The sequence below is a fragment of the Melospiza georgiana genome, chromosome 1 (genome assembly GCF_028018845.1).
Source record: "Melospiza georgiana isolate bMelGeo1 chromosome 1, bMelGeo1.pri, whole genome shotgun sequence".
NCBI classification, from domain to species: domain Eukaryota; kingdom Metazoa; phylum Chordata; class Aves; order Passeriformes; family Passerellidae; genus Melospiza; species Melospiza georgiana.
In genome coordinates this window covers 32,799,726-32,824,679 of record NC_080430.1, presented here as the reverse complement: position 1 = coordinate 32,824,679, position 24,954 = coordinate 32,799,726, and the positions used below count along the sequence as shown (strand labels likewise).

The 24,954-nt window shown below is 41.8% G+C and overlaps 1 protein-coding gene across 1 annotated transcript in view; it reads left to right on the top strand.

Annotated features, from left to right (window-relative positions):
- The first annotated feature begins 581 nt into the window (after positions 1-581).
- IGF2BP3 (insulin like growth factor 2 mRNA binding protein 3) overlaps positions 582-24,954 on the top strand; it is a 111,732-nt gene continuing 87,359 nt past the window's right edge. Inside the window, exons 1-3 of the mRNA XM_058038220.1 lie at positions 582-756; positions 1,978-2,038; positions 24,720-24,768. Of these exons, the coding sequence (XP_057894203.1) occupies positions 582-756; positions 1,978-2,038; positions 24,720-24,768 (285 nt within the window). The remainder of the gene's footprint in view (positions 757-1,977; positions 2,039-24,719; positions 24,769-24,954) is intronic.

The window sequence follows — 24,954 nt, the reverse complement described above, 5'->3', positions numbered from 1 at the left end:
AAAAGCCGGAATATTCAAGTAATTTTTTTTCTCTCTCTCCGTCCTTCCCTCCCCCCTCCCCTTCTCTCTCTCTCTCTTTTTTTTTTTTTTTTTTTTTTTTTTAATACGGAGAGGCGGCGCCTGCATGCACGTAGTGTGACATTTTCATAGTCCGCCTGCTGCTGCCAAAGGGGCTTGGGGGCAAGACAAAAAAAGTAGTTTTTTTTTTTCCCCTTCCCTCCTCCTTTTCCTCTTCTCAGCCCGCCATCCGCGGCCCCGGCGCTGGGTGTTTCCCCCGTGCCCCCCATGCGCCCGGGTAGCACGAGCACGGCAGGCACTTAGGGCTCCCGTTTGGCCACGCTTTTTTTTTTTTTTTTCCCTTTTTTTTTTTTTTTTTTTTTTTTTTTTTTTTTACCCCTCGAGAGAGAGAGGGAGGGACACAAGCTGCAGATCTGATTTTTTTTTTTCCCCTCTCCCTGTCTCTCTCTCTCGCTCTCTCCTTCCTCCATCGCATTTTGTTTTATTTCCCCCTTCCTCCCCACCTCCTCTCGCAAGACGAGGGTTGCAGCCCGCGGTGCGCGCCTCCCCGAGCCGCCAGGAAGATGAACAAGCTCTACATCGGCAACCTCGGCGAGAACGTCAGCCCTCTCGACCTGGAAAGTCTCTTTAAGGACTCCAAGATACCCTTCTCGGGCCAGTTCCTGGTGAAGACGGGGTACGCCTTCGTGGACTGCCCCGACGAGAGCTGGGCCATGAAGGCCATCGAGGCACTTTCAGGTGAGCGGCCCCTTCCACCGCCCCCGCCCTCTCCCCGCAGCCCCGACGGCTCCCGCCTCTCGAGCTTTTCCGCGGCCGCGGAGCGGCTGCAGCGGCGGCCTGGGCCGCGCCGCTGCTCCGGGGGGTGCTGAGGGGGGTCGGGGGGGTTCCCGTTCCCTCCGCCCTCAGGTGAGGTGGGAACTGTTTTTTCCCGAGCGCGGCCGGAGCCGCCCGGCCTTCCAGTGGAGCCTTTGCGCGGGGCTTACGCGGCGGCGGCCCCCCGGGAGTGGCCGGGGAGGGGCGGGAGCCTGGGCCCAGGGACCCGCGGCGCGGCGGTTCCCATGTTTTTCCAAGCCCCACGGCCAGCCCTGCCCGCCCGGGGGCCCTCGCTGCATTGGGGGGGGCGGTGAGTGCAGTGAGGCGGAGGCGGGCTGCGGGCGCGGAGCCCTGCGCGGGGCAGCGCCGCACACACCCCCCGGGCACAGCTGGACTCCCCCGCAGCCCCGCGCTGGGGCCGCCTCCCCCCGGAGCGGGCTGAGGCTCCTTTAGGCTCGGCTTAGGCCGCGGGGCTGGGGGCGAGCCGCTGAATCGCTCCAAACTTGGGAGGGGGCAGCCCCGCCGCCCCCCCGCCCCGCGCTGCTCTGCTATTTATTTCGGTTTCTCTTCGCTGCTCTCACGCACCCATCACCGCCTCCAGCAGCGCCGGTTCCCGGCCCGACATCCTGTTTTTGTATGCTTAAAAAAAAAAAAAATTATTTTCGCGTGAAGCGGCTTTGCGGAGGTCTGCCGAGAGAGGCTGCCTCGGAGGAGATGGGCTCAGGTCCGCCGGGAGAGGCTGCTTCGGCGGCGACGGGCTCGGGCTGCGCTCCGCGCCTCCCTCCCCGCCCGCTTCCGCGCACAAAATCGCCCGAAGTTGGCGGCGCGGGGGGTGGCGGAGCCCCCGCTGCCCTCCCCAGACGGGGCCGAGCCCGGCTCCCGCACACGACGCTTCGCTCCGCGGGCTGCTCGCAGCGGCGGCGCGGGGCGGGGAAGGGGCCCCGGCGAGGGCAGCGCGGCTCCCCCGCGGCAGCGGCCCCGGGCGCCGGCAGTGCCGCCTTGCCGCGCTCCGCCGCCCGGGCTGCCGATGAATGGGCTAACGTGTTGCGCTCCCGTTTCCTGCTCCGCACCCCTGCGAGCCCGCTCCTGGAGACGGGGACGCACGGCCGCGCTCGAATATTTTCCCCTTTCTGTTTATCTCGGCAGGTAAAGTGGAGCTGCATGGGAAACTCATAGAAGTTGAACATTCGGTCCCGAAAAGACAAAGGTAATTTATTTTTATCCACACCCCCCAGCCCCCCCCTCCCCTCCCCGCACCGCCCCTTGCCCTTAGTTATCCAGTGAGAAGCAATTTGGAAAATGCTTAGGTTTGTGTTTCTCTTCCCTGTAGATAAATGGACCGCTTTCTTAAACCCACAGGCGTGCGCTCAGTGCAGTCCGAGAGGTTTTCTAGAATCACCCCATGTATTTATAATGTAGTGTCATGGCCAGGCAGCAGTGTTACTATATAATTTATTTTTTTAAAAAAACACCTTTCTATGGGAGAAGCAAATTATTGTGGTCTGATGGCAAATGATCGTGTAGATTTTTAAAATTTAAAGTTCCGCGAGAGGAGTTAAAATCTGTGTGCTAGCAGGAAATGAAATGTGGTGTTGTGCACTGTATAACGGGCAAGCACGTGAGCTCTGCTTCAGCAACAAAAAGCACCTTGTAAATATACTGGTGGTTATATTTTTTTGATCCTGCCATGTTGGAATCTGCAGCATTTTACAGGCACATAGTAGAAGTCTCATCTGTATTTGAGAGGATTTTATCATCGCTATTTTGAGCTAGTCTATAGAAGCAGCAGGAGAAGGACTCCTTCCCAGTAAGGACAGGATTTATGCATCCTTAATTTCTAAATATACGTTTAATTTTTGCAAAGCAGTAACTTTGTTGGACCTCGTGTAAAGAAGCAATATTTGGAATAAAGCAGTAGTATTTTTATGCTGCCTATAGCAATTCAGCCTGCTTCTTTCACAAATATTTATATGATAGAAAACCTGGCATGCACTAGAGAGTAAAAAAAAAAAAATAGATCAAACTTTCCACGTGCTTGTTCCTGCACTCTATTATTCAATCTGGGAAGTATGTCTGTCTGTGAAACTTTATTACAAGGGACTTCTACTATTTCAGGATTATTTTCAAAATTGCAGTCTTTTTAAGGTGGTTGATTGGAGAAGATGGTTTATCTGTCTCGATAGGCACTTTATCATGGTATTTTGAGAATTAGAAGTTTGATCATCTGTTTAGTGTTAGAAGAAAGCTTCACTTTGAGAAAGTATGGAGGTTTTTTGCTCTAGTTAAGGGAAGGGGGAACCCCTCTCTGGACAAATTCATTGCATGTGACTCTTTATGGTTGTATTTATTTGATACTTTTCACTGAAAATTATTATGGTATATGTGCTTTTTCTCCTTTAATGTGCAATGCATATAGTATTGAATTACAGTAGCCTGCATTTAATAGATTTTGGATAGAAAAATACTGTTGTAGATGGAATATACTTTTAGATTTAAGAAGAAAATTCCATGGGACATCTAAAAATTGATGATTTCCTATTAGTCTAATAAATTTACTGTTATGCTTGTTAATCTTAAGCTTGCACAAAGAGCATTCTATTTATGCTTTTGAAAATAAATTCATTACACTCATATAACGGTAAATATAAAATCACTGGTGCTTCCCCAACTTTTTTTTTTTGTTGTTTTTAAATCATTGTTTAATGTGTTTAAAAGTATTTCTCAGTTCTTTCAGCTGCCAGCTGAAATGGTGTAAAAGTCCATTCTTTGTCTTGGGTACCGTGTCCTATTTGTGAATTAGCAATTATCAGAAACATTTATCTGTCTGTAACTTGTTGAAAAGAATTCTGCACTGAGCTTCAAGCACTTTTTCTAGGCATGTGTTGCCTGCATATAGGCATATTGAAAAAATTGCAGAGGTAATTGTACCAGCATACCCACGTTGCTTCAGCCAAAGCCCTTATTTGTTAAAACACTGTTTCACCGTGCATTATCTTGTTGGAATGCATTAGATATAGTTCAGATTTATACTACTGTTTAACAGAAAATTAAATTGTATTTCTCATGACTGTACTTCCTTCCCCTTTGTTTCTGCTCCCCCTCTCCCCACATCTAATATAGAGAGCCACTTAAAATTCATTCAGTGGCCTCCATATGTAATAGTGACTCTCTTGTTCCTTTTATAAATGTCTAATAATTTTTTTGGGTGGGGGGGGGAAGGAGGGTGTCAAAAAGTTGGAGGGTTTTTTTCCCTTGTTTTTCTAAACATTGCTTACTGGGCGCATATTTCGAGTTGTTAGTTACATGTAAAAGTGCAGTTTCCAAATGTTGAGTATTGTTGGTGAAAGTGGTTAAGGTGGTTTCAAAGTAGCTTATTTGAAGTCCTTGTATCTTTTTGCAGCAGGGGAAGGTGCGGGAGCAGCTGGGGTGTGGTGGGGGTGTCGCTGGCCAGGCCCACCCAGTGTGTTTGCGGGAAGGGAAGCGCTTTCCAAAGGGCCCTGTGCTCTCCAGCGGGCTGCAGAGACATGGCTGGAGAAGTGACGCCATTTAAAAAAAAAAACCAAACGTGCATGCGTCAAGTCTGTCTTTCAGCATGAGAGTACAATTCATAGTTTGGTCAAATGACCGCTTTGTAAGAGCAAAAGTTGTTTTGTAGTGCAACAAAATTATTCAATACATTGTATTGACCTCTGCTGCTTTGAGGCGGCCTCATGGAGACTCCTAGCTCCCCTCCTCACAGCCTCCTTAAACACGATTTTTATGGAGGTTTCTGTTGTTTTATTTTTAAATTTTTTTTACCAGGGTATGTAGATTATCACTCACAAAAGTAGTTTGTGGGTATCTTTCTCCAGGGACAGCTGAGGTGCACAGGAGGAAAGGGTAAGGGTTTGGTAATCCATATCCTTGTCACATAAAGGAAGGTCAAGAGGTGGTGTCAGCTAGGGCTGCCATAAAGTTGAGCTGAATCTGGAAGACATGGAGTGTGCCTGGCTTGCTATTCAGGGCGAAATTCTTGGGCCCAGTAGTCACTGCATTCCAGCCTTTGCTGGATCTTCTGATTTGAAGTGGGCACACCCAGGTTTGCAAAATTGCCTTCCTACCTGCTGTGGAAGGAAGCAAGGAGAGAGCCTGTGTGTGGCTTTCCTCCCCCACCACTTCCCTGGAAGTATTTAAAAAACAGACCAGGAGATACGCTGTGGTTGAAAAAAAGAGTCCTGGTCAAGGTTTTCTTGGTGGAAGGGTGGGGAATTACTTTGGGGGAGGTGCAAAGCATTTAATAAGCTCAGGAGTAGATTCCTGACTTACTATTGAAATCTCGAGGGAATGCCAAAGGAATGCAGCATTTCTGCATTCAGACCCCTCGGTGTGGAAGAAGGCTATTGCAATATTTAAGGGTTTAGGTCACTTTATGCAGGAGTTAGAGGAGGCATTGTAATGGTTTTGACTGCGAGGGAAGGCAGGGCACCGTTAGTCACATCCACGCTCAGCTGAGCTTTCTCTCGAGGAAGCGGCGGGAGGGTGGTGGCTGCCCATGGCCTACGTGGAACTTGTGGAGCGAGGCTTTGGGCACGGCCTCGGCGCGGCCCAGGAGCAGCTGGCATCTCACAAGGCGATGTAGGCTGCAATCTGATTATTCAAATGGCCCTGATGTCACTTGTGCGTAATGAGGGGGGAGGGCAGCCCTGGCTCTGGGCACCTGGGGGTGTGCTTGGCGCAGCCTCCCGGCCTGCCTTCCGTGCCCAGGTGGGCTTCCCACCCAGACCTGACCCCCTCTGCCTGCTCCTGGGGCCCTCAGGTACCTCAAATGCTCACAAACACCTCACTTGTGCTAATCATGATGTGCTTTTTCCAGTTGGAAGGTTGATTTTTTTTTTTTTTTCCCCCCCCACCTCGAGGTGGGCTCCTTGTTGAGAAAATAAATTCCCTGTGTCTCTTCTGGGGGATTTGTTTGGGAAGGGAGCAGGAGAAGTGGGTAACAGAGCTGCACCCTAGAGGTTATGCTGCTTCTTGGGGGGAGTAATGGCCTGCCAGCTGGGCTTCACCTCTGATGCTGAGGTGTCCAAAGGCTGATTTGAGGAAAACAGGCCCCAAGTCCTCCTTGCAGCCACCTGTGTTCCAAGAGTGACCATTAGATGGGAACTGTGTTGTGTTGCTGATTTTCAGTATAATGAGGATTTGTGTCCCATGTGCACAACAAGGTGGGAAATGTTTTGTGAAGCTAAAGTATTCATGGAGTCTGCAATGGTCATAGTTATTAAAAAAAATAAATTAGTGGCATTGATTTTTAGTTTTGCTTCTGTAAATATCAAGAAGGTAGCGATATGCTCAAAGAAGACATGTTAGAATATACACCTTTGCTGTATCTGCTCTCTTTTCTGTGTGCAAACTTACTGGTTTTGAGAGTGCAGGGCCAAAACTTTACATAGTGACTTAAAGTTTTTATTCTGTTTCCACATTTGTTTTTGCAGATGTGAACAGATTTTTTTTTTTTTTTTGTTTTAATCTTTGAAATTTTACAACTAGAGTGGAAACACCAGTTGTGACTATTCCTATACAGACAATGAGTTGTTATGAAAAAACTAGATAATCTTCACCAACCGTGTTAACTGTTACATTGTGGGAAATTTAATTTTTATAGTTCCTCATGCTGTTTGATCATTAATTAAGAAAAAATCCCTTCTTGCTGCAGTTTTTAAAAATCAGCTGGAACACGTGAAACACAGCTGTAAATGTGTGTCCTGAAAGGTTGGTCCTGTTCTCCTTTTGCTAACTTCCCTTTACAGAAGGTAGCCTGAGAAATATACTTGTAGTGGACTTTAAATTGTGCATAGATATGGTAAATTTTAAAGGAGTGGAATAAAAAATAACATTTTGGAAGTGTAATTCAAGGGTAGTAAAAATATGACCAGGAAATGTTTAAGATTTTTTTTATTATTTCTCCCTTTTTTTCCCTTCAAGCATGGGGTAATAACATTTTCCACATTTTTGAGACCTTGAAGGTGGCATTTTTATAAAATGGGGCTGTGTTCATTTCAGTCACTCTTTTAAGTGCAGAGCATAGGACTCTACAGTGCTGGAGTCCTTTCATGGCTTCTGGCTAGCTACTGGGTGGACTTCAAATGCTTAGTTTTGACCTGAAAATTTTTAAATGGTCTAAGATTTACCTACCTAACAGAAACTGTGATGCTTCCCATAATGCCTGTGAGAGAGGGACCCAGGCAGAATTAAAATGCACCTAATGCTTAGCCATGGACAGGGCTAGTCCTTCAGGGAACCTCACACAAAAGATTCTTCACTCCTTAAACCTGTTCCTCTCCTTAGGGTCATTTTATCTTTTAGTGTTTTATTGTCCTGTGATTTTGGTAAAAAATACGTAGTGGCATGGACCACAGCTAAAGACACTCTTTGTTCTGGTGAGTTCATCCTTAATGAGCTCAGTGAGATAGGGACAAGACAACATTGATGTAGGACCTTTTTTTTTGTCATTAAGTAAATGGATAGAGAACACCTGCAAAAATGGAATGCTCTAAAATCTAAGTATGGGTGAAAACTTCTTGCTTTGTATATAGAGGGGGATGGATTAGAAAGTTTGAATAGGTTTGATCCATTTAGCAATATCAAGGTGCTTTACATGGTTCTAGCGTGTTTCAAGACCATTTTATTTTAATGCACTTTTATTTTCATATGCAAAATGTCTATCTCCACATGAGTCCATTCTTCATCTCTAATGATGGAGAATATAGAACTATGTAAAGTTATTTGCTAATTACTGTTGAAAGCTAAGATAAAACCATAATTTTCCCTTATTTTGTCTAGAATCATGATGCTCAAATACTTGAGCATTATTTTATAGTTTTAGTCTCAGGCTTTCATACTTTTTCCTTTATTTTTTTTTTTCCTGGGCATGTCAAATGTAGGCACTTGAATTCCTTTTCACCCTGTATCTTTGCTGGATGAGTGTTACCTCTGCTGTCCAAATGAGGAAAATATCTTGGATGTGCCATCCAAAAATCTCCCTGTGTGTCTGTGTTGGGGGTGTGCTGGGGAGACCAGATAGCCCAGTGCTTTCTGGTGCTACCCAGGCTCTCTGGGCATGTCTGTCCATCTGGATACTTCAGTGATGGTTGTTCCTTGTCATCAATGGGAATGTGTGATTTGGCTTTGAAAAATTTGTGTGCGGGAGCAAGAGCTCCCGTGTTTTTGTGGTAAGTATCAAAAAATTGTAATTTTGTACTATCTCCTGGTTTTGCTTCTTTCCAGATCTGCAATATTGGTTTGTGAGTGTGTCTTCAAAGACAGATATGTTTAACACAGAAAGAAATCTTGATATATGTAGTGGAATACTTAGCAAATGAAGTGCATATTAATCAATATTAATTGACCCTAGTAAACCTTAAAATACTGTGTGTGTAAAGGCAGTAAAAGAGTGGTGCCAAAAAAGGTGGTTTTCCAATTTTTTTTTTCTGCCAGTGCATTGAAATTTCAAAATGAAAAATTGCAATATTAATTGTTATTTTGCTGACTCGTATCACTGTGACAGCTGGCACAAGAGGAACCTATAGTATAAAATGTCTCCTGTTCAGCACAGCCCCAGCAGCCATGTGCTTCCCCCATAGCCTGCCTCTTCATGGTGCAGGGGAATCAGCATCTGCTCAAACTGTCCTTCTGCAGGCCTGAATGAATGGAAAACTGCCACTCACATGCAAAATGAGGTGCTCTGTGCTTTTAATTAAGTCAAAATTTGGATACGATCACAAATAATGAGTCAAAGGAGGGATCTGAGTCTTCTTGGGTATGGGACTAAGTACAGAAATGAAACTGCCTTGAAATAGAGAATCTTCAGCTGGGAAGGGCTTTACTCCATTTTAAATTTTTTGGTGTCTTGATTATCTTGTGGCTGTAGCCTCTGCATTATTTCTCACCAATCAGTGGTTTCTAAGAGAATGTGTATGTATATGTGTGTCTCTCGTGTGTGTGTATATATATAGCCACATATGCATTTTAAAAGATTCTATTACCATAAAATAATTTGCAGTTTAAGAAGGGACCAGCTAAAAATATCTAGAGAATTTATAAAAATAGTAAGGTTGGGAGTTTTTTTTGGTTTTCTTTTTTTTTTTTTTTTTTCCTAGTACCAATACCCTTGAACACAACTGGAGCTGAATGTTCACTTTTGAAAGATTAACTTTCATGCTCAGCTGAACTTTAGGAATGTTATTTTAAAATATGTAGTCTACACCATGTGTCTAATGCATTTTTCCTCTTTGAAAGTAAAAGTGTTTTATTGTTTTGGTAAATTGTTTTCTAATTTTTAAATGTTAAATATACATGTTCTGTGTGTTTTCCCTCAAAAATGGAGCTCACTTCACCTTAATGGAGCATTAAAAATTGTAGAGCAGAAATCAGAATTCCCAGTAAAGGGAATTCTAGTGTGTGTGTGAACAGAAATTTCTGTTGGAAAAAATAATAAGCTTAAGTTATTAGTTGGATTTGCAGTTACTTATTTTCCTGAAATTTCATATTAAAGAGCGGTCAGAGATGGAGTAAAAACCTTGTTGGGCTTGGATTTGGAATTATTCATTAAATATCTAGCATGGGTTGATGGAGGTCGGGTTCTAATTTTCCAGGAACAATCAGGGCAGGAGGGCAGGGCTGGGGCAGTCCCTGCCTCAGGTGAGTTGTGCTGTGCAGGTGCTCCACACAACTTTTATCCCAGATCCTGCTCCTGCACTCTCTGCCCCCCTCCCCTGCCATCAGAGGGAATCCTGAGCCCCCAGTGTGCAGCAGGGAGACTCCTGGGAAACAGAGGTGACAAAATGTCTCTGGCTTTGGTAGGGAAAATGCAAGTATCTAGCAAAGGCAAAAGACACCAGTTGTTGGTTTGTGTTTTCTTAAAAAAAAAAACCAAAACAAAAAACAAACAAAACAGTAGTTTTAAAGCAGTTACAGAACAGATAATCCAGAAATTTAATTTTGGTGATAGAGTGGATTATTTGGTTTATAAGCATTGGGGAAATTCTGTGCTGTGGTGGCTTCCTGGTTATCATGGAAGAATAGTTCAATTTTTCCTCCTACATCTAAATTAAAAATTTCAAAGAAGAGTCTCTTTAGGACAAAACATACTTTATGGGATGCTTGAGGAATTTAGGTAGTACTTTAATCTATGACAATAGATTATATTTATGGAATTTAGGTAGTACTTTAATCTACGACAATAGATTATATTTATAATGTAAATATTATCCCTTTTTAATATTAATTCTGATATACCTGCTTTAAATGATTTTCTGGTGAAAGTTTGGTGGCAAACTTATGCAGGTAATGGCTAGGGAAAAAAAATTGTCTATCTTGGACTTGCAGCTAACTTAGAAGTTATTTTTCAAATGATGTTGCTAACTGTGCACCAGCTTGCACAGGCTCCCCTCACCACTGAGCTGCTGGTTTGTCAGAGTTATGTACTTCTGTGCTGTGGAGAGCACAGGAGTCTTTCCTACCAGGGCAAGAGGATTCCTGAGTGAAGCACATCTTTCTTCATGGCAAACCATTGCTCTGGTGCCCAGAGGGAGCTGTTCACCAGGGCCAGGCCAGAGGGATTGGATGCTGAGAGGTCTCGATCTCAGTGGGTGCTGGGGCTGATCAGCAGCAGGAGCTGTCACACGGTGAGGTTTGTGTTAACAGGAGCTTGATTACTGAAACGAGTTCTAGGTGGTGGTGGGCAGCTGCCTAACTTGGTGCTGTGCTAACAAAAAGTGTTAAAAACTGCCATTGCTGGTCAGGAGGCACTACTGCTGACCTGGGAGAAGTGCTGGGTATCTCAGTACTTGTTTGATACTTGACTGTATGAATTTTCTACATGCACAGAAGCTTTTAACATAGGATGAGAAATAATTGAGAAATGGACAGCTCTTACTTTTTTTTTTTTTTTTAAATACTGTGTAGTCATTACTAAATTTCTTGTCAGAGTTTAATTCTGGAACTCAGTAGGAGTGGTGTAAAATTTTTCTTGTCCTGTTAATACTAGTTCATTTGAAGATCCATCAGAATGCTTATTCCGCTAAAATACTTAAAAAAAAAAAATCCACCCCCAAAAGCAACCAAACACACCACATTGTCAGAAAGTAGAGAGTATTTTTTTATTAAATACTAAGATATTTTTTTCCTCAGTGATGATTTGAGTCTTAATAGCAAATGGTGAGTTTCTGTTCTATTTGATGCCTTGCTCAGGGCTGCTGCTTATTGTATTTATTTAGAATGTATTATACGCCTCTATTCAGAAATTTTCTTTCTTTTTCCTGTCATGTACTTGAGAGAGGATTTTTATAAATCATGTGATTTCTTCCCATTCTTTTGCACTGGCTAGTCTTAAACAAGAAGTGATTGTTGACATGTAAATATGTCCCAAATTCTGCATTTAACATAGTTTGATAAGCTTTAGATAAAAGTGGTGGACACGCCCTTTGTGCAACTGGGCTTTGTGACAGTTGTTCAGTTGAACTCAAAGCACGAGCAGAATTGTGTTTAACCTGTTTATAGTTGAAGCTACCAATTTTTTCTTGGAAGTAGTCTTGGGAAAACAGTTTGAAGACTTGTCATTAACTGAAGTCTTGAAATTATAAGGATTGCTCTACCTTTGTGTTTGACTAGCTTCGTTAAAATCACAGAATTTCATTCAGTGGCCGCGGTTGGCTTTTGCCTGCCTCTGTGGCAAATAATGAGCTTATGCATATTGCTTTTCTTCCTGGCCCTTGGGCTCACGTCACCTGATCCACAGAGTTCACCCAGAGTGACTGTTGCTGGTTTTGCACACGCTAAGCTCAGCATCTTAACGTGAAACTGAGACTTCTGCTCGGATCCAGCGCCGCACGCGTGGCTATTTCAGCCTCCCGCTGCATGGCAGGGCTGTGTTCTGTGTTTTGTGCTGGAACACTTCAAAAAATGGTTTTTCAAATCAAAGTTGAAGTTGAGGTTAACTTTTTAAGCTGGATTTCCACCGCTGGTGGAAATCACATGTGATTTTTGTATTCCAGAAAGCCTCTCTTTGACATAGTTCTCCCTTGTGTCACCAGATGTATCATTTTGGGTGGTACCTTTGGACAAAAAGGGCAGTAAAAGGAAAAAAAAAGGGCAAAGCATGGAAAAGTCTGTCCAAAACGTAACCATGTTTTACCATGATGAAAGCCTACAAATTCCAAATGGCATTAGAGCAGTGATAGTTTTCTGGAGGTGGCTGTGGTATGTCACTTATCTGTTGAGACTGGGGCGAGATAAGGAGAGGATGATCTGGTTTGGGGGGGGCTGAGGAGGTGCCCTGATCTCTTTTCCCTCTAACATCCATCCCTGTGAACTTCCCTTGCTCTCTGTGTGTAATGTGGATGTGGCTGTGAAGTATTAAAGCATGTCTTTGAGGTTTGGGAGAGGCAGTGATTGCTTTGTTTTGGGGTTTTTGGTATTCTGGTTCTGGTTGTTACTGCTAGTTTTGTCTCATTGCATAGTCCAGCTCTAGGCATGAAGCTGGTGACAGCATCATTTGAAATAAGCTGAATTTTTTTGGTGATAATGGTGGGAAGTAAAGAAGATGCACAAGCAGTAGTGTTAGCAAAAGGTGATCAGTAACCCCCAAAGAAGGGTGACTTATATCTGTGGTTAAATACCTTACAACACCACAATCTTCCTTAAGCTTTTTTTTTTTTTTTTTCTATTTTTAACTTTCTCCAGGTCTTTAAAAAAATGTTCTTAAATCCTCAATTGCTGGGTATATCTATATCCAGGTGGAAAGGCTGAATTTAGAAGCTTTGAGAGACATATTTAAACTATGCTAAACTGTGCTCTCAGGTAAAAGCAACTCAATCTGTTTGTGGGGGCAAGTACCACCTAATTTGGGTATCTCTGTTTATGAATCAGTGCCATGTGATTGTAAAAATAAGATAATTACTATCTTGTGTGATAATAAGCTTGAACATCTGTATACAAACTAAAGTCAAACTAATTGTCTGCTAAATAATTTATTAAATGTGGTCAAAATTATCATCTTAGTTCGTATGAACTTTGGTCATAATCTTAATTTAAATACCCTGCAAAACGCCTTGTCTTTGAAAACTGCAACTTACTAAATGCAAATAATCTTAACGCTAATGATGATTAACTTATAAATTATACTTAGGATTTAACTGGTTAGCTGTAGCATGATATAAGCATTTTCTCTTCTTTAAGAGTAACTAATCAAAAATTACAATTTTGCTTAATGTGAAGTGAGTTAAAACAATGTCAATGTTAAATGCTCTGTAAAGAGTGTACTTTCCAGTGCAGAAATGTAAAATCTATTTTTTGTTCTCTGGTGGTGGCAGTGTATTCAAATCTACAATGACTGTGAAAAAGTCAGTGCTGTCTGTGAAATTCATCCTCAAAACCTGATGCTATATCCTGTTTTCTGTGAAAAAGAAATTTAAAAAACAAGAAATTATTTACAAGGTGATAGTATTATCCTATAATTGCTCTATATACCACTAGCTAAAGTCAGGGTAAATTTTTTAATAGCATTACTAATGTGGAGGAAATGATTATATATTAATTGTAAATGTTGCTAAAGAAAATACACTCACACTTCTTATATACAAACAATTTTTCAGAATAACTTCCCTTTGAAAGAAATTGTAGAATTGAAATGTTGCATAATTTAAAGTCAGTGAACAATTGAATTTTAGTTGTTGACTTTTCCAGTTGAACAGAATGAAATGATACTCTAAGGCTTTAATCAAGCCCTGGTATGAAAGCTCAGGGATTGCTTTCATATATTATACTATGTAAGCCTGTGTGCACTAATCAAAGCTGCTATGACAAAAGCACAGAAGATTGTTTTGGTAATTCGTAAAAATGAAGTTCAATGCAAGATATAATTAACAGCATTTCTATTAAGTCAATATAAAAATATAAAATATTGCAAAGGACTGTTTACACACAATCTGTGGTGCTTTAACTATGGCAGTACAAATTATTTACTGTGCATGAGGATTTGCTGGTATAGATATACTTACCCTGACCAAACCTATTGCTCTTAAAAAAAAAAAAAAAAAAAAAATTTGCATGGTTATTACTGCATAGATTCACTTCTTAAAATATGTCAGCTGGAGAGCTAATTTTTTTTCAGTAACCAGTCTTTAGATCACACCTTAATATATAAAATATTGCTTACGTGTGCAAGGTGTGTCTCTTTAGTTCTATGTACCAGCTGAAGGATGGCACATTCTATTCTTCAAGGGTGTAAAAAGGGTATAAAATTTTTTGATGGGAGACTGTGCAGGTCTTCTAAATAACATGTTACATTTTTCTGAAAATACAGCTATGAAATAATTTCATTTGGTGCTCTTCTCTGCACAAAATTTTTGTGCAAGTGAATAACATTGAATTTGTGGAGGACAATTCTTCAGAGAAAATTACTGAAAAAATGAAAATAATGTTTGAAAACCATACACCAAATTTGTTTCTCTTTGCAAGTAACAAATAATAGAAGTAAGAAGTAACAGAAATATAGAGAAAACAATGGCATTTAGGAAATAAATTAGGAAATGCATCTATTGATATTCAGCATAAAAGTGTCAAGTTCAAACAGCAGAGTGGTCACTTTGATAACTTTTGGGTTTTGCCAGGGCAGGTGAAAGGAAGGGGAGCTCTTTGGTGGTGAGAGTACAAACCCTAAAGGTTCCAGCACTCCTCTGGTGAAGGTGTTATATCCCATCTGATTTAGGTCACTTAATCAGTTTAAGGCCACGTGGAATTGCCATTAGTAAGGGACAGCACTTGAGAGCTCTTCTTGCTGGTGTTCTGTTAGTGCAACAAAGTGTGCTGGGGAAATGATGGCTAGAGCACCAAAGTGAGAGTTGGCATCAGTGCAGTCTTGGCTACAGCATGCATCAATTTATATTTGAAAAGTTTGTCTTAAACTTGTGTTAATAAGGCTTATTGTACTGAAGCTGTTTAGATAGAAGAACTTACTTATTTTAAAGATGATGGGAAAACAGTGAGCTAGACATTTCTGATGTAAAACTGGTGGAGTATTCTACTTTTTCTCCCGTTAGTGTCGTCTAGAAAATTTAAAAGAAACAGTTTGTCTTTCCAGCAATTTTAAAATTTTTCTTGATTTGCCTTGAGATTGAAAGGTAGAAATTATTTTTAATTTAACAACAAAAAAAAAAGTTTTGTCATGTGAGCAAATTACCTGCAGGTCATGTTCCAGACTTTGCTGGAACATCAGATGATGAGCATAGTATCTTTCAAAGGCTCAATTATCATGTCAGTCTAAGCTGTCCTCTTGCAAGTAATAAAAATGGAAGTTTCAATCAGTGTGGATGCAGAAGGAAAGCCATGCATGCATGTGCACACACACCCACTCTAAATACTTTGAGTGGCTCTAAACACTGGAAAGAGCCTGATACCTGCAGCTCCATTTGTAAGTGTTGATTTGCTCTGTGCATTTGTTAATTTTACTTTTGGTGTATTTTGTTCTTTTAAGCACTAGGACTATTAATATTTTTAGATATTATTATATATATAGTTGCCTAAATGAAGTAGTTTGCCCTTGTTTCTATCCTTTTTTATCATGGAAGAGAGTTGAAAATGTCAGGGAGCCAGTATGGTAGCTGAAGTTCACATCTACACTTAAAACCAGACTAAGAAAATATTTCAATTATTGAAGATATAGCTGGTAAGCTTTTTGAAATTAGATGGTGTTTTCAGCAGCATGAGTGTTTGTGTTTCCATTTTCTAGACCCCACAGGAATCTTTGTTTACGGAGATCCTTTTTTAGGAATTGGACATTAATTTGTGTCAGTTTTTGTGGAGTAGCCTGAGAGAGCCAGTGAGCAGGCTTTTCTTTAAAAACTGCATGTGTAGGGTGAAACAGCGAGGTGGTGGTGAAGTGGGGTGAGTCCCTCAACTACCCTAATGTCACACTCATTTTAAGTTCTGAAATAGCTTGTTCTCATCCTGAATGTTTTAAATCTGATATTTGATAGTGCAAAAAAAAAAAAAATGTAGCAAATGCTGAGACTGTGTAAAAGAGGTCTTCCAATTAAATGTTATAAGTGCATAGGAGAGCAACTCTTGCTATTTTGTTTCCCCTCCCACAACTGAATTTGTTTAATCTGGAGGGTACAGTGAACTCAAATTGAGTATGAACAACTGTAGTTTCCCTTAAGTGTGACCTGAAGGAGACCAAAATAGGTTGTGCTCCCTGTCTATCGCTGTGGTGTCAGGAATCTGGGAAGCATTTCCCATGTTCTCTGCACACACGGGCTCGTGGTTGAGCAGTTGGTCTCAGCAGCATGGTGGCTACTGAATTCCTCTACGAGTGCTGCTAATTTTATTTGGATATTTCAGTCTGAGAAGGGTGAATCACTGAGTTATTGTTAGATGAGATCTAATCTGGTGCCATACCTCCCGTACCAAGAAAAAGTTGCCAAAATTTTACATAGCATGTGCTACGTGTTCCTTATTTCCATTGGATTTCTACTGGTTTGCAAACTGTTGCCAAGTAAGAGATGGTAGTAGGGAAGAGGTGGAAAACAAAAACACTGCAAGGCTTTATCCAGCAGCTACTTAGAACAAAGTATCTTGTTGGCTTTTTGATTATTGCAGTCTGGTACCTTTTTTTTGCTTCAGAAATGACTCAAGTATCCTTCACCTTTCCTTTTTGCTGCTCGGGTTCTTTAAAGGGAGCTGAATTCACTGGAAATTACAAAAAAAAAAAAAAAGATAAAAGAATTTTTTTTTTTTTTTGTAACCTGCTGCTCCCTAGCCCCTTGTGTGGCCATGTACTGCAGGGGAACCTGATACAAATTTTGGTCTGGGACTGCTTCTTACAGCTGATGTAGATTTTCTTAGCTGGTTCATAATGGAACTAGTGACTGCTCCAAGTGGCAGGGCCCTGTGGGCACTAGGAAAACAAGTGATGGGAGAGAAGAGGCCTTTGGCTATTTTGGTGGCTGAAGAAAATGAGGGGTGGGGAGAAGAAAGGAAAAAGCTGAGCACAGTGTTCCATTAAGAATATTAAGTAAACAAAATATTTGTGCATGCTTAGAAGTCCTTTTGCTTTTAAAGGTGATTATTTTCAATCCTTTGTGCACCTCATGTGTATTTTCACTTTTGTCTATATCCCAGTTAGTAGCAAGTTAGTTGTGTGGTGAGAGAATAGATGATAAGTGACCATAGCTTGAAAAAGTTTGGTCATCAAAATCAGCTTCATAGTAGAGTTGTTTAAGGAATAGAGACCCCTGCTCAGAGGAGGAGGGAAAGAGAGAGTGTGACATTTGGAAAAAAAAAACTTACACCCCTACCCCACCCCAAAAAGAGGGGGTGGAACCAAAGAAAACCAACCCAACCACAAATGTCACAAGCCACAAAGATGAAAAAAGCCATTTTTCTGAAGGGCACTAAAACTTGCCATTAGATTTAAAGCAGTGTTTAATTCTTTACTAAAAAAAAAATTAAATCTTGACAACCTTTTCTGTTAACAACACCCGAAAAATGAAAGTTTTTTTCCTTTTTAATGAAAAATTCAATATTAATATGGCAATGGCAGAATCTTCAGAATTTTCTTTTTAAAGTGCCTTTATGGTCCACTCAAGGGAACTCACAAATAATAAATATAAGCTTTTAGTTTAATTAGTGATGTGAAGAATTGTTGGGCTAAAACCCAAAAGCAGATGCCAACAGGTGAGAGCCTACTCTCCAGGTAATCCACTCAAACACAAGAACCGCAGCTGGGCTTACGCTGCTCGATGTGCCTGCTTTGCACCATGGGGCTTGGACGTGCCCATGCAAACCTTCTGGCCGCCCTTGTGGAGCTGGCAGTGCATTCACAAAGCTGCAGGTTCCTTCAGAGTGCCCGAGTTTCTCGTGCAAGGAGAGGGTGGCTGGGCGGGCTGGTGGCTTTGGGCGTGGAGCTGGCACTGCTGGCCCCGTACACGGCACTGCTGGCCCCGTGCGCAGCTTTCCGATGGCTGGCCCCGGGCAGAGGTAGTAAACAAACCCCGTGTTTTGCAGGCAGTGGTAGGAAATTTGATCATCAGCACAGAGGGATCTGTGAGGTAATCCAAGAGTCATATTTTCATTCTCAATGCTGAGATAATGCACCTCTGCGAAGCGGCCGCTTTGCTGGGCTGTATGTGCGAGATGAAAGGGGAAAAGTGTAGTTAGGAGCCAACTATTGTGTCTTGCATGGGCTTTGGGAAAAAATTTTCTTTGTCTAAATTTTATGGAAAATCCTTATTCTGAGCAGTAGTATAGATTGCTTTTAAATCTGGGTCTGGGATTAAATGAGTCAACACAAAGAGAAGTATTGCTGCAGTTTGCCTGTGGCTTAGCCAAGTTTTGTCTGCTTGAATTGCTGAATTGGGTCTGAAATTGGAGCAATAACATTTCCTCTTCAAGTATTGTGCTGACCAGATCAGTGTGTAGAAATAAAAAGTGGTGATGTTTCTTAACAATTCAGTATTTGAAACCCTTCTCCTTTATTCTAGGGTAGGTAAGTTGAAGATGAACTGGCTGTTTCATGAGCTAACAGCTTGATTAGACAAAATACAGTAATTGTGCCATCAGGATGCCTTGTAATATAGACTAGAAATTAAATACCTTTTAATATAAGTGACATAAACACCTCTGTTTATCAGTTAACTGAACCTGAGTTTGTTTTTGAAAGAAATTCAGAGTACCTTCATTTAAGATAGGAAGTGTGATCATTTGGTTTTGTATTAGTCAGAACTAATTTTTAGGAACAAAAAACACGTTGAGATATCTAACTGCATGAGTATATGCATACAAAATTTCATAGATAAAGATGGCTTAGAATATCCATTCAATAAGCTTTATTTTAATGGACTTCCTGCTGTTTATGAGGTACTTTCAGGAGTGAAATGTGAAAAATTTAGAGTGAAAAGATTGCTTAAGTCAAAATTTTCAGTGTGAAGCGTGGGGCAGGCGGAGACTGCAGCACCTCTTGCAGGACAAACCACTCCAGTGGCTCAGTCTGTCATTACTTCCACTTACCATAAAGAAAATAATGACAATTCCCCCTCCCACACCCTGTAACTAGAAAACTACTGCTTTTTCCCCCAAGTGCACTGATCTGAATTGAGAGTTAAGGATTATTTATTTTGTCCTGTACACGTGGCTGCTTTTTTCCCCTCTTTCTTCCCACTAGAAATGTGTTAAAAACACTGATTCACTCTGTTGTGCCCAAGCATCAGCTACTTGAAGCAACCTGAGGGGGAGAAACTAATGTACTCTGTGTGGGGGTAGCTTTTGTGTGGGATTTTCCCTGCCTGTTTTTATTTTGCTGGCTGCAGAGTAAATAATAAGACACCTCTTTCCCTTCCCCTATAAATTCAGTTGATTACCAGCAGTTTTCCATTTGGCTAGGAGAGTTGCTAACTTTGTTTCCATGGCTGTTCCTGTCAGGACTTTTCATACAGAACTCCTTTCTTACCGTATGGCGTTACCCACACTCCATAGAAGGTTTTTTGCTGTGTGGTGTTTTGTTAACGTTTCATCTCCAGCTGTCTATGTTCAGTTTGGGTTGTCACTGAAGGAAGGCTGAGAACTGACAATTTTTGTCTTCCTGCCATTCTTTGGAGCTCGGGGAGAAGAGGGGCTGTTTTGGTGAGTGGGTCTGCAGTGGCATCACGTGTAGCTGTCAGAGCTGGGGCACCACAGGCTGGGAGGCAGCACTGGGGGTACCAGCCTTGGTTCTGTGGGTATTGGCACACTCTGCACCTGTGCCAAGACTGTTCCAGGTAACCAGCATGGTTACAGACCTAGAACACAAGAAATGAATAAGCTTTTGCTCTTTACTTGCTCTTAAGAGTGGCAAAGGTAGACCATTTGCTTTCTATTCCATAGGTATTGAGTTCAAACAGTTCAATGGACTAAGATTGTGGATGTTCACTTGATCTGCTTTCAAACATGTTTAAGTCTTTTTCCATAGGCTCTTGTTGAAAAGGAGTATGTTTGTGCTCTGTGGGTTTAAGGCATTAATGTTGTGTGTAGTTCATGTGGCTGCTGAAATAAGAGACTATTAATGGTGTTATTGTTGAGAAATGGGAATTAAGGAGTAGGAGGCAGCATGTCTCTGGGGGGGAGGGAGGATGGCAAGAAGGGCTCTGGTGAGAGTGTAGGTACAACCGTGTGGAAGTGCAGTCACTTTGATACTTGCATTTGTTTCCCTCTGTAAAATTTTCACACATCTATGAGATAAAAAATAATTGGGGACTGTGAGCAAAAGCATGATACTTTATTCTTTGCTTTATAATTGTCTATCTTATCTTATTTAAAATTATTTTCCCCTATGGGGAGGTGCAATCTGATGTGATTTGCCTTTGCTAAGTGTCATAAAAAATACAGAGTGAGATTGTATTAGCGAAAGTGTACAGTGAGACTTAATACAGGGAGGCAAAAATAGACAATTTTGACACCCTTTTAACTTACTGGGAACTTGATCTATTGAAGGAAAAGATCCTGGTGTATATATTGAGGGCAGAGAGAGAATGAAAGGGTATACATAAAAGTGAAGAAGAAAAGCCACAATTTCAGCATTTTCTTTCTCCCACTACCCTCTTCCTAAGACATATTTAGTATTGTTTCATATGTGTGGAGGGTTCCTGTGGGCTGGGAGCACTGGGTGTCCCTGCACATGTTTGTTCTGCGTATTGATGTAGGAGAGGTGGCCCCTTCAGAGATCACTAAAATGGCTTTTAGTAAATTATCCATCTTTGTGGCACTTTGCCCTTTCCATCTCTGTGCACACATGTAGCACAAATATGCTGATTTTGCCTGGTGAAGGGGCACAGTGGTGGCTGCTTGTTTTACTTGTTTTCAGTGTTGCAGATATATTTGTGTGCCCCAAATACAAAGCTCCAGAAGAAATATGTTGGCAAATGGTTGTCAGCAGTGGCTTAAAGCAACTGAATTCTCTTACCAGGATAGTACTTGAAAAGAAGAATCAGAATGTGTGCAATTCCTCTTAAGGAAAGTAAATTATTGCCAAACAATTGCTTATGGAGTACAGAAACCAGAGAAGTCTCTTTTCTTACCCAAAACACTTTTTTTTAGGTATCTTTGAAAAAGAGAAATGAGTGGGAATACCTGTTCACATTCTGTGGACATAAGTAGCTTTCCAAAACCTTAGTATTATACAGAGCACAAACCTAATTTGCCCAGACTTTTTTTTTTTTTTTTCAGTTGACATCTATTTGCAATACCTATTTAGAATGGGAGAAATGAATTAAGAAATCTGCTTAAACTGGAAAAAGTGCATACACAAGTCTTATGTGAGTCACATTGATGAAAGGTGCTGGCACGATTTTACTAAGAATTTCAGACTAGATGGGCTAAATATTAAAAGAAACTGAAGTGTAATAAAATACTTTCATGGGATGAGAAAGGACTGGTTTTTGTTTTACCCACTTGGTGTGAGTGTAAGTAGTCATAAAGTAACAAAACTTGAGATTATTTCAAAGCAGAACATAACAAAACCTCTGTAGGGTTCCGCTGCCTGGCATAAAAAAGCTTTAGGATCTTTGCATATTTCTACTTTGCTGAGGAAAGCAGGGTGATGAGGAAGATGGAAAGCATCCTGAAAGAGCTAACTGCCTGAGATGGGAGTGTTTTTCCAGGAAGATACTCTATACTTTTTCCTTTCCCCTCCTATTGAGTGGAGTTCTGACCCCGTGCAAGGAGTGCCTGCAGAAACCAGACCGCATCCTCACGGAAGCAGCTGCAGCTCCGTTAAACTCAGTCAGGATTTGTCAGCTTCACCCCTTTCCCTCTGCCACACTTTTGCGCTGGGTTTGGGGTTTTCCCGAGGAGCCGCAGGGCCGGTTTCCTGCGGGCGGGTGCCGGCGGGGCCGCTCGCATCCCGGTGTGCCGGGCCCGGCGGAGCCAGCGGGAGGAGCGATCGCGGGCGGGCGGGAGCTGCATCCGCGCCTCCGGCCCCACGTGCGGGACGGGAGCGCTCTGCCCGCCGCTCCTCAGCCCCTGCGAGCGCCAAACAGCCGGCTCCTGTCAGCCCTCCCTCCTGTGTGTACAGCTACGAGCTTTGTGGGCTTGTAGGCGTCCTTAAGGAATGTATTGGGACTTCTCTAATAGCAAACGAAATGGCGAAATCTCAATGTGTCCGTGATCTTATGCAGGTTCTGTGTGATTCCTCTCTCGGCCATGCAAAGCTTTATTCAATTATATTTTTCCCCCACGGCTAATTGCGATACAGAAATAACGAAATAAAAAATTTCACATGCAGCGATAAACAGCAGATTTCAAACTTGTGCTCTAGGTGACAAGTTAAAATTACTTGCAGCCAAGAAACTGATGAAGGTACAAATAGCTCCAAATTAAGTGGTGTGTTTATAGCTACTCTTGTACTTTTGAAGTGACCTTTCAGTTTTGTACAATAGGTGTCTCACTATTGCCATAAATTGAGGTGCACAACAGGACTGTACCTGTTTTGTACTTAGCTTGCCGTTTTCTTTTGCTGTTTGTGAATGTGGCAGGGGAACCAGTAATTTTAAGGTGACATTTCTTCCTTGCTTGTGTCCTTTCCTTCTCCTTTTCAGAATGTTCAAGTTATTTCTGGGCTACAAATGTTGGCTGGCTAAAGTTTTAAATTGTATCAAACTTTTTCAGTCCCTTGAAGCCACAAGGGGAAGGAAAAAGCCCAGTGCCAAACCTTGTGCTAGTCCTTAGCATTAGATGATTAAAAGCACAGATTGCATTTTTTGGTCCATCATTCGGGAGTCGAGCAGTAGAGAAGATTTTCAGAAGGATTTCCTTCTGAAATGAGATGTGAGGTGGTAGCTTTGTTAAACTTGTATAAGTGTTTCTGGAAAGGACTTCCTCCCCTCCAGCCCCTTCTCACCAGTGGATGTCCCCTGTTCAGTGGGAGCATTGGTGGCCAAACTCGGGTGTGGGGCTGGGGTGAGACCTGCTGTGGGTATGGGGGTGTTGGGCTTGGGTCCTTCTGTGAATGGTGCTCCCTGCTAGGAAACTCATGAATTTTAATTTGAATCTACAAGTCTGAGAGTAATGGCACAACATGCTTGAAGCACATTGAATAGTGTATTGGCTGCCAATTTTGTGGTTTGGGGTTTTACTGTATTAAAATTGCCCAGTATTTTTAATGTTGTATGCACATCCCCTTTTATGTTCTACCTCAGGACCCAAGTTCCAGGTTGCTGTGTGAGATTATTTTGATGTTCCAGAGCAGTATGTCACTGCTTTAGGGTGACTGTTCTGCAGCAGTATCACTAGCTGAGATGGTGGTCTGAGGGAAACTTTGCAGGCTTCAAGGAAATGTTCTGCTCTCTCTATTATAGTGAGGCAGCTCCTGACTTTCCCTGCTTTACTGAAAATGAAACCTTAACAGAGTTGTGTGTGGTTTGCGTTTTCGTTCTCCCTTCCTTGCCTATTTATATGATCAAATGCTGAAGTCTGCTCCTACTTGCTTGAGAGGGAGTGAAAACAGCTGAGAAATGCTACAAAACTAAGGCTTGATTCTGTTTTCTGGCCAAATCATGTTTGTTGCTTGATCCACGGTCGCTGTAGTGTTGGGGATGGCACCTCCACATGAGGAGCAGTTCGGGCAAGTGGCTTTGTGCTGTAACCTCTGCTTGTGCCTTGAACAAAGCCTGTGGGGAAGAGCATTTTAAGATGTAAAACACTCACTGCAGGCCTGGGTAGGTGGTGGTGTTAGGGAAAGGAGTGTATTTTAAAAGGATTTGGGGGCGAAAAGGAAAGCTTTTGATTTTATTGCTAGACAGGAACATCTCAAAAACTTGTTTTGCTTGAAGACTTCACTGGCTTGTATAAATTTAACTGTTATTAAAAAATCCTTAAAGTGTTAAGCATTTTTTTTCTGAGAGAGGCCATTATTGAATAATTAAAATGTGAGGTAGAACTAAGTGTTTGAACACAAGACACTTATTTTAGCTGCTTTGGTGTACCAAAATGCAGTTGAGACTTTTGAAGTGTCTGCTCTCTCTTGTCCCCTCTCCCTTCCCCAGAGCTCCCCAGGATGGTCAGGCTGACCCTACTGGCTCAACATACCTGAGCCTAGCCGAAACTGTGTTAATCTACACATTCTTGTAAATCCCAAGGGGTTTGTGGCATCTCTGGCATTTATTTGTTCTCTCACTTTGGGGGAAGGGAGAAGACAAAGGACTTGGCTGTGAAGGCAGCCAGCACACTGCCAGGCTTTGCAGCAGCACTTCAAAGTGAATGTTTTGTTTAGTAGATAAGTGAAAACTGATGTAAATTTGGGGTGAAGATACAATAAATTTACTGATTCTTACCCTTTCCTCCCAATAAGGAATGAAGAATGTTAATCATGTAAATATTAGAAAATAGTCCATCATTAGATTAATGAGAAGCTTAATATTAAACCAAATGTATTTAAATTTGTATTCCTTAACTTGAAGGATTGTGACGTTGTGATGCATTGTCTTGTTAAATTATAAAAAACAAAACAACAAAAAACTCTTCAAGTGTGTAAAGGAGAACCCAGTACAAATACATGGGATCATCACACCCATTTATAACAGAGAATTAGATACTGAAGGCCTTAAAGCTAAAATAGAAATACTCTTCAGGAAAAGTGGAGGCTTCATGAAATGTAACAGCTGTCAAATGTGTAACAAGTATTTCTGTAACAGTTCTTTGGACTTGAAATGGTTTTGACCTGACATTCCCCCCTCGGCGATCTGTTGGTTTTTTTGAATTCTGTATTTGGTTTTGCCCCTTTTAGTATGACAGATGCTAAAATGTATGACACTGCTATGTATAGTCTATCTTGCAATAATGTTTTCTCTGGGTTTTTTTAAAAACTATTTTCTTTAATTTATCTGCAGGAGTCGGAAGCTTCAGATCAGGAATATCCCGCCTCACTTGCAGTGGGAGGTAGGAAGTTACTTTAAAAAAAAATTTATTTTTGCTTAAAAACTATGCTTCTGTTTCTCTCTTTATCCACAGGACTTTTCCCCTTCCCCCACCTTCCACTTGCATTGCACACACCACCCATTCTGTTCTGGGGAGAAATCCTTTGGAAGAGGGAACAATAGAGCCTTCTAAGCAATTCAGATAACT